Source organism: Hibiscus syriacus, unplaced genomic scaffold (genome assembly GCF_006381635.1).
Source record: "Hibiscus syriacus cultivar Baekdansim isolate YM2019G1 unplaced genomic scaffold, ASM638163v2 tig00109983_pilon, whole genome shotgun sequence".
In the NCBI taxonomy this organism is placed as follows: Eukaryota; Viridiplantae; Streptophyta; class Magnoliopsida; order Malvales; family Malvaceae; genus Hibiscus; species Hibiscus syriacus.
The window spans coordinates 150,289-160,479 of NW_024062549.1; the positions used below are offsets into that span (position 1 = coordinate 150,289).

General features: G+C 31.8%; 1 protein-coding gene across 1 annotated transcript; it reads right to left on the bottom strand.

Moving 5' to 3' along the window:
- Positions 1-8,888: 8,888 nt before the first annotated feature.
- LOC120211754 lies at positions 8,889-9,740 on the bottom strand. The gene has a single exon (XM_039210235.1). It carries the CDS (start codon positions 9,738-9,740, stop codon positions 8,889-8,891), a length of 852 nt encoding a protein of 283 aa, XP_039066166.1.
- Positions 9,741-10,191: the final 451 nt, after the last annotated feature.

Sequence of the window (10,191 nt, forward strand, 5' to 3'; positions counted from 1 at the left end):
CACTACTTTCCAATAAATTATTTATAGATTTTCTCTTTCTTAAGGCTTCTTAAAGAATTATGCTTGATATTTTTAATCACAATAATATCATATTAAGCATATATATTTTTGGGCTCACACTAATGCCTTAGCCTTAGTAGAACTGCCTTAGTCTTTACTAGTGGTTTATTTCATTTCGTAGTTTCCACTAAGTTTTAAAGACTAGCTTAAAGGCTCACGCAATCTAATTCATGTATTTAAAAGGCATGAATTAATAAGAAACAAGTCTAAATAATCTGACCTCACAAGTAGAATCAAAATTCCAAATAGACTTGTTCATTCTCACCATGCATGCAACTTCATCATCATTTTTAATCAGCGTGACCCCAAAATCCATCGTGACAATCACTTCATCTGAACCAACATCTCTTTTGTATCTTCTGAAGTTAAATGAAGAATATACATGGTTAGTCACGAAATTAATTTACGAAAAATAATTAAAATAATTTATTGATAGTGACAAGATCCTTATCTTTAGGATTTTGGTTTCTTATCTTCAAGAGATTGTGGAAATCAAATCGAATTTAACAACTATTCGATTTTGGTGAATCTTCTCATTTCAACTTTACCAGTTTCATATTTCTCAAAGAAAATTATTAGTACGGTAAAAAATATTTATAATATTTTCACCTTAATTTTCAGGAACTGTATAATGTTACCCTCACTTGAGAATAAATAATTTCATATCACCACATAAATGAAAGGATGCTCTTCTCTATAGAATCAATTTTCACTATTTACTGTTTTAATGACTTTAAATAGCTATTAAAAGCTATAAATTATTTACACCTTAATAAAGGAATCATTAAAAAAAAAAGCTTTATTGCAGTAATAACAACAATATATACCCGTTTAAAATACAAAATAGCTAATCAATCATTATAGCTATAAATATGTATTCACAAGCAATAAATGCTAGTTAACCGTTTAACAGAACAATAACTCAACTATGAAACGCATGCTTCAGGGTATAATAATCAATGGTATAATATCGACAGCAATAACACACATTTATTCGATTTTGCTCCTTTAAACCTCATAAATATTTAATAAAAATTGAAAACTGAAACAACTTCATCTCTTCGATTTTCCTCAGTTTTACAATCCAGAATTCAATCATTTCTTTCTCCCCTTATCAAACCAATTCCAACTAAACAAAACCAATAGAAAAAGTTGGAAATAATAAGTTTTCCGTATTATAATTCGAAATAATACGCATAAGTTAATTTTCTTCAACAAATAAATACCACTCATAATAAAACTTCAATTCACCAATGACAATACTATTTGAAATAGCAAATAGGTGTTAAAAAAACAGTGAAGATGTGTTATTATGGATTAAAAGCATAATTATTCGTACTAGAAATCCCATGCATTATTATGCATTAATCTCTTGCATTAAAAGCCCACAAGCCTCTTTAAAGGATTTTCATTCAACTTTCATCAAATACACATCTTATTTGTTTCAATATATGCTTTACTAAATCATACGTTTCTTACTATCATTATTCACAAACAAATATGATGGACGCGTCTTACCGGATCTAATGGCCACGCCTCACTCGGGTTAGATATCATATTCTTGAGTTTCATCATATTTTAGCAGCAGTATAGGAATTCGTTTCTAAATTGTTGGTAAAATAGACTGCTGCAAAACGAGGCATTAACATTGACTGGAAAAATATATACTGAAATATATAAATAAAGAACCAATTAACCGTGTCGTGGTATTAATCACTACCTTAGAAACAAATTCGCCCTGACGTGTGTAATCGCTCCAATAAGCGGATCGTCCCCCGAGGTTAACACGGTCGTTCCAAATTTCGTACACCCGAAACCGGAGTGGACTGCTGGTGGTATTGCACTTCTAATCGGAAAGCACGAAGAGAACAACTTTAGAAAACACTTGGAGAGTGAATTCTGATTGTAGAGAGTGAGTTGAGAAGCTGAATTCAGCTCTCTATTTATAGGCTAGAAGTAAGGGTAAATTCGTCCAACAAGAAAATCAAATTAAATTTGATTTTAATTTTGAATTTAAACCCTTTTGTAACTCCTGAAATGTCTTGATGAATTCGACTCAAAAAGAGTCCAGGTTCATCGCATAAAAACTCAACAGTTATAATTCATGAAATTAAATCATATAAATCTTGTAACTCCTGAAATGTCTTGATGAATCCCACACTTTCAGGTATTGTAAATGAGGAGCGTATCATTTCCACAATTCATATGGGGTGTAATCTAATTTAGACAAAAAAAAACATGTATTTTTAATAGAAATATATTTATAAAAACTATAATATTTTTATTAAGTTTATGTGACATAATAAGTGCAATATTTATTATATTGTTTTTATTGTTAAAATCATTAAGTCCCGATAGTTTCAAACATCTAATTATTATTTTTACCTTCAAAGTTATATATAAATGATCCAAGATAGAGTTTGCTTCTCCTTTTTTATTCCTTCCCCGCTTAGTCTATTTTTCTTATTTTTCAGTTAGGCTTGTAACATCTCGAAATATGGTATAAAAGTTTGTGCAAATAAATCAGACTTTGGATTTATAATTTTTGAAGTTTGAGACTCCATTGGAAGAAAATAAATAGTAGAACGAATTTTATTGAATGAAATTATGATAACCAGAGGACTAATCTGAACAAAAATCAAATCTAGTGGCTCAATTGGGAGATTTTGCTTAAATAGGGATCTTGTTGAATACGAGTGAATATTAGAAGTTCACTATGAGAACTTTAAACTTCTACAAAGAAGTACTGTGTAAATTTCCCATTTTAAGTGTTACTATAAAGAAAATGCTTAATACCCAAATAAGTGCCCAAACTATACTCTTTTCGCCCGAATAGGTGCCTACAGTATTTTTTGGACCATCTAGGTACTTAAACGTTACAAATTTGACCATTTTAGGTGCCTAAGACATAACAACTATTAGTTTTCTCTGTTAAATGACATGGGTCACAATATAGTGATTTTGAAATTTATTTTTTAAAAAATATTAAAAATATTATTATATTTATAAAGAAAACCCTAATTTCTTTTAAATTACAAATTGGCCTCAAAATCCCCAAATCCTAAACTAACCCACTACAGCCACCCGTTTCGGCCACGACCACCGCCGTCGACGTAGTTTCTGCCATCATCTTGGTTACATGTCACCGTAGTTGTCACCGATTAGCCGTCGGAATCGCATGAGATCACGATTTTCATCTTAAGGTTCGCGGGGTATAAAACTTTGATTCGTCGTCAATCGACTGTCGATCGGTCACAATTTCATAGGGATTTTGGTCACCAGGGGAGGTGAGGTCGGGTGGAGATTCGTCAACGACAAAAGGCCGGCAGTCGGCGTGAGTTTATGGGTTGAAATGAAGGTTTTCAAAGTTTTTGGGTTGTTCCGAAATTTGTGTTTTCTTTTAAAAAACATATAATTTTATTTTTTTTAACTTTATATAATTTTTTTAAAATTATCATATCGTGACATGTGTCACTTAACATAGGAAATTAACGTCGTTAACGGCTTGAGCACCTAGAGTGGTAACATTTATAACGTTAGACATCTGGATAGACAAAAAATATTGTAGGCACCTATTCGGGAAAAAGTGTGTAGTTTGAGGACTTATTTGGGTATTAAGCCTAAAGAAAAATAAAAATTAAAAAGTGGTTGCTAGGGCATAAACTCGTGCCCTTGAGCAATGGATGCCCCTTCCTTTGCCATGTCTCATACATCTTAAAATGTGGAAGAAAAATTAGATCGATGGATTTTGAGTTGTCGTTTGGTTTAAGTAAAACCCTAAATATAAATACCATATCTCTACTAGTGAAGCCCTTCTGATTTTTATTTATTTTTTCCCCTGTTGTTACCCTTCTCCCTCTGTATTTTTCCTCGATTACTCTCAAAGTTTTTCTTTGTTCGACAGTCGTTCTTCAACTCTGAATGGGGAGTCCAACCATATAGGTCGATTGAGGAGAGCCTTAGGTTCTCATGTTTTGGTATAGGAAGAACTTAGGGGGGTCATTTTATTCTAGAGATGTCTTCATGCATTGTGGCCTGGGGATCGAAGCTAGATTATTGCGTCTCTGAAGTTAACTGGTGAAGTTTCCTTTTCATCGTCACCATTTCTTTTCCACTAAATCGAGAATGAAATTGTTATAAAGCACCATGTTTTAATCCCCACTGTTATATGAGTTGTCGTGAACCACTGTGTGTATCTCGATAAATCCTCTATGTTCCTTTTTCCTTATTTTCTTTTTCTTCCTTTTTCTTCCTTTTTCTTCTCCTTTTTCTCCTTGTTATTTTCCTTGTCGTCGTGCGCCTCATACGCCGATAAGAGATCAATTGTCACTATCGTCTATTCACCTACCCAAACCATAATCTATTTAGGCCTCTAGTCTAGTTCACCAAGCGATCTAAATTTGGATAACCCAACCAGCTAGGTTCGTTCATTTTCTTTGTTGCCCATTAATTTTTTTAAGCTCAGATGTCTGTGAAGCCTAGTAAATCACCCCTTTATGGTCTGTTCTCGAACGCAAGCTTTTTGCTAGCCTAGAAAGCTTGCATCTTGGGCCATTCTTGTAGGCATGCTTCTACCTAGATCCGTGGCCCAATTTTTGATAAGCTCGGTCTATCTAACTAACTCAGACATCGGGCTATCCTAACCCAATGATTGGATTAATCTGACCCAAACTCGAGACTGGACTTGCTTCAACTCGATTTAACGAAATCGACTCGATCTAACTCGAATTGATCTGACCTATTAACCAAACCTGATCTGTTGTGTTTGTCTGTTTGGATTTTTTTTGCTTTATTTTTCCGCACATTTTGACTGCAGGGAGCTCCATAATTCACTCTCTTTTGTCTGCCTTTTAGATATTTCAAGAAGTTAGGACTGAATAGACATATAGAGATCGGAGTCTCATTTTTAAATTATGTTTTCATAATAAAAATATTTCTCTACCTTTATTTTATTTTAAACTGTGGTATATGATGATATAATTAAATTATTTTAAAGATTATTTAAATGTCTGTTAAATTATTTTATGACAAAATAATAATAAATATATAAATTATCTAAAATTGTGGTTATACATTGGTTAAAATTTATGAATTAAATTTTGGGTCATTTTGATGACTAATATGACTTTTGAGATTTGGTCGCAATACATGATCGGTTTTAGGGTTTAGAAAGTTTCTTTCCTTTTATGATAAGGATATTATCAATTAAGTTTCATTTTTCTCATTTGTGTATACAAATGTAAAAGTATTATGTTAATTTTAAGGAATGACGTCCATCTTAAGATGTTTATCAATCAAATAAAATTACTTTTAAGACAATAAATTTTAACACAACATAATAAACATACTTTACTTTATAGGATTTATTTTTTATTAATCATTACTAATACTTTTTTCATTGCATTATCATTTCTAATAATAATAATATTTTATTTAACGTTCATGGGAATGATAAGATGTGATTAATTGATTTGACCAAGTGCAACATATGACAATCACACGTATAACATGTATATTGGCATGGGGGACTTTTGGCAAGCTTCCTATATTAATTTGTGGTCGACTTGAGGGACCCTAGTTGGGGGACGAGGTGTATAACATATTTATTGAGTATTTAAACTATTATTTTTTTATTTTGATATTTAAATTTTATTTTTTTAAATCATACCTAACGTTTAATTTAAGTTTCAATTTAGTACCCATCATTAAAAATTAATAAAATTGTTGACATGATATTTTTTCTGTTTATATAATGATGACATGTCATTACCTTATGATGATATGTCAACATCACTGCTAAATTTTTAATCGTAGGGTACCAAAATGAAACATAAACTAAACGCCATACATAATTTTGAAAAAAATAAAATTTAGGTACCAAAACAAAAGTAATATTTTAGATACCAAATGTGTAGTTTACCCATTTATTTAACCATTGTTGATTGACTAAATTTATTATGGATAAACTACACCAGATACCACTGAACTTTAGGCATTGTATCGTTTATACCACTGAACTTTCCATTTTGTCAATTATAACATTGAACTTTGATTTCCGTTTCAATTATACAACTGGGTCGTTAAATTGTTAACAGTCAGATCAAAATGACGTCGTTTTGGTAAGGTCTATGTCGACATCCGTCAGCCAAGTCATCGTGCCGTTAACGATTTAACAGTTCAGTGGTATAATTGAAATGGAAATCAAAGTTCAGTGCTATAATTGAAAAAAAACTAAAAGTTTAGTGGTATAAACGATACAATACTAAAAGTATAGTGGTATATGATGTAGTTTACCCTTTTATTATTAAGATATACTTGTGGATCAAAATTGTAAACCATTTCATAGAGAATTAAACATAAAGATTAGGAAGCAATAAACAAACCCCCAGAGTATATTTGATTTGCCCAAGTTTTAGAGGGCAATGAAAACGCTTTCATGCCGTGAAAATAGACTAAAAATTTTGGAGCAAATGAAAAGACACAAATGTCCTCTTTGGGCTGCTATAATTTAACACGAAATGTCATTCTCAAGGCTAATAAATAAATCAATAAAGAGAGTAAAAGACACTAAAACAGTCAATATTCCAAAATTCTCAACTCTTCACCTAATACCATTCGCAGTCAACAATTTCCCAACATCAACCAATACTAATTAATATATATATATATGTGTGGGTAAATTTAAAAAATTTATTTTTACTCTATCTTATTTTACTAACTGAACTTTAAAAAAAAATTAATTTTCTCACTGAATTTAATATATTAGGTTTTTTTTGTTATTCCACCGTTAAATAGTTAACGACTTTAAAACGATGTCGTTTTAAAAAAAATGAATTTTTCACCAAAACGACATCATTTTGCATCTATATAACAATCCATTTATAAAGTCGTTAGAGAGAAACGTTTGAGTGACCAAAAAAACCAATGTATTTATTTCAGTGAGGAAATTGAAAAGATTTAAATCACAGTGAGTGAAATAAGAAAGAATAAAATTTAATTACCAAATTTGTAATTTACCCTATATATATTATAGTTGAATTTCATTTGTAAAGGCTCTTCATTGTGAACACTTCAAAATTAAGGATTATTTATATTGAGAATGAAATTCCACCTTTCCAAATTCAAAGCTTGTGTTTTTCACACTCTTTATTCTTCTTCTTTTTCTTTTTCTTTAAAAGAAAACTTTTAATATAATATCATAATACTTTTTTAACATACAAGACAACTCAATCATCATACTTATTTAAGTATGCAACGTCAACAAGTCAACAAATAATTAAAAAATTACAATATTTTTTAAATTAATTAAATCCTTCAACCGAAAAACTTCTTTAAGTAGACTCTTAATTATGAGAATTTCAGAAATATAAAATATTCAAATTAGAGGACTTAATCATTTTTTTTGAAAAAGTTGAAGGATTATTTTGTTATTTAATGATATGACATATAAAATAAAATAATATGCAATAATAAATCTGAATGCATGAGCAAAATTTATTGATGTCATTATAAGTTAATTGTCATATTAATAAATCAATGTCAACGACAAAAATCTATTTGATTAAATTTTACGATAACAAAAATAAACTTGATTACTGAAGATTATAAGGAGCTTAATTATTATTTTTTTAAATATTTTCAACCTTTCTTCCAATATTAAAATATCAATATATGTATATTAATATCTTAAAAAAAACTATCCAGATTTTCAGGGACGAATTCATGTTATAGTTGAGAGGGGCAATGGCCCTCCAATCTTTGATGGTCTAATTACTTTTTAAGCCATTAGTAGTTTTGAAAACTATTACAATTAAGTCCTTACTCCTCCCAAATTTTTTTGGTATAACTGTTTTTTAGGAGACTGTCAATTTCAAAATTAATGAAATTAAGCCTTAATCTCAAATTTATCTGTTTTAATTACATTTTAAGACCTTTGAATTTTAAAATTAATGGAATTAAACCTATCATCTCTTAATTTTTATAGTTACTTTTAGGACCTTATTTATTTTAAAATTAAAAAATTGGCCCCCTCATTGTTCAATCCCAACTCCGTCAATATAGATTTTGCATTCACTTAATTTCAGGAAACATAGCTTTAAACAATCCAATCAATTCTTTGAATTAGCTTTTGGTAACCTTTATAGCTGTTTTTTTGCATTCACTAAACACTGAAGTGCTTCATCATCTAAAAGGGGGGGGGGGGGGAAAGTAAGTTCTGTTTTAATCCATGTTTTAATTACTGGTTACAAACTTGAATTCAGAAGTGAGATCAAACCACATTTCTTAAATAATCTTATCCAAGGTAAATGGCAAAATCACCTAGATATGGTGTTGAAAAATTTTGGTAAATTTAGAGTATTGGAAAAATTATTTACTAAGATAGAGTATTTGTTAGAGTATTTTTGAAAGACGTCTGGACCACTCGACATTTTTAGGAAAACGTCTGGATCACTCTACGTTATGTATTATTACTCTATTAGATTTAGTGTTTCAACTACATGCATTATGAGGAAAATATCGTGTTTAACTGATGTATTCTCAAAGACTTCAGATGATCCGAACGTCTTTTGTTGTCTAATATTCATTTTACCCTAATTAAAAAATAATTTTTCAACAATTTTTTTATCCATGACATTATCCCATCAAATTTGTCAGATTATGAATTGAGATTCTATTAAGAAAAACAAGAAAAATTTACATAATCACTCATTTCTACATATCTTAAAGTAAATACCAAATGGGAAAATTCTGAAAATGAGCCCTTTTTTCTTGTACCTTGACAAATCAGTCCATCAATCAAACCGGCAGAAAATCATTTCCTTAGGCGCTTAGATTAACGGCTCCGATCTCCTACCCGACGCGAACCGTTTCATTCCACCTAGACTCACCGGTTCCGGCTCCGGCTCCGGCTCAGCAACTACGTCAATCTCCATAGTTTCAGGCTTTCTCCATATTGCCTTATCGTCATCAGGCGGCAAACGAGACCTGATGGCCTTGTTCCCCGCTGCCTGCGCGTGTGCTTCACTTGCTTTCCCATTGGATTTGTGCCGGAAAATTGAACGAAAGCTTGAAAATAAGCTGCTTCTTTTCCCTGACGTTTTCTCATTAACTGTTTCGACTCCGGCCGGTTTCTGGTCCCTCTTTTTTAATCGGCTATTCCGGTCACGCTTCGATCTCACTCTCCCAATACATGACACCTTAGGAGAAGACGGTTCAACAAGCGGTCGGTCCGATTTAACAGAGCCGGATCGTTTAGGAAACAATCGAGCGTTCCCAGGCTTAGTAATCTTCCTGTTCTTCGGTTCAACATAGCAAGGTTTCTGCGGTTTCGGCAATCCGATGATGGAGGCTTTGGATTTCCTCAAAGAAAAGCGTTGGGAATTGGTGTTCGAGTTCAGACTGGGATTGAGGTTCGTGGAGTTTGGAGCTGAGTTACCTTTATGCGACTCTTTCCGTTCGTAAAAGGCGTTGCGATCGAACCAGTCGAACTCGGCGTCTTTGGATAGCCAGAACGATTCTGGAGCGATTTCTTCTTCTACGGGTTTCTCGGCGGAGTCAAGGAGGTGGTCATCGCCGTTGGTGTCAGTTTCGGTGGTTGCAAAAGTCTCGCAGACGATTTTGTTGTCGTGAGAGCCGCCGGCACAGGCGGAGACAAGAGTTTCTAAATTGCCCTGTGGCATCGTATGGAACAAAAGGAAAACACACGGTTGAATATAGAAAAGGGTGGAAGTTTTACAGAGAATTGTCGATTTGGGAAGCTTTTATATGTACTGAAACAGAGAATAAAAATTATGGAAAGCTGATAGAGAGAGAGAGAGTAAAATAGGGAAATTGATTTTTAGAGGGAGAGTTCCAAGTTCCAGCGTTGTTGACTAATGCTTGCTTTGCTTATTATTAATATTCGAAGTACTATTACAACGATTTCTTTTTTACAAATCATTGAAATAAAGTTATGTTATTATTTTTAGGGTAAATTACATCAAATATCAACAAATTTTAGGTATTGTATAATTTATACAATTAAATTTTTAATTTTTCAATTATAGCATTGAGCTTTAATTTTCATTTCAATTATACCACTGAATCGTTAAATCGTTAACGACGCGATAATGTGATTGACGACTGTCGATG

What these genes read in the sequence shown, in the direction of transcription:
- LOC120211754 (XM_039210235.1), bottom strand. Translation starts at nt 9,740, where the DNA reads ATGCCACAGGGCAATTTAGAAACTCTTGTCTCCGCCTGTGCCGGCGGC.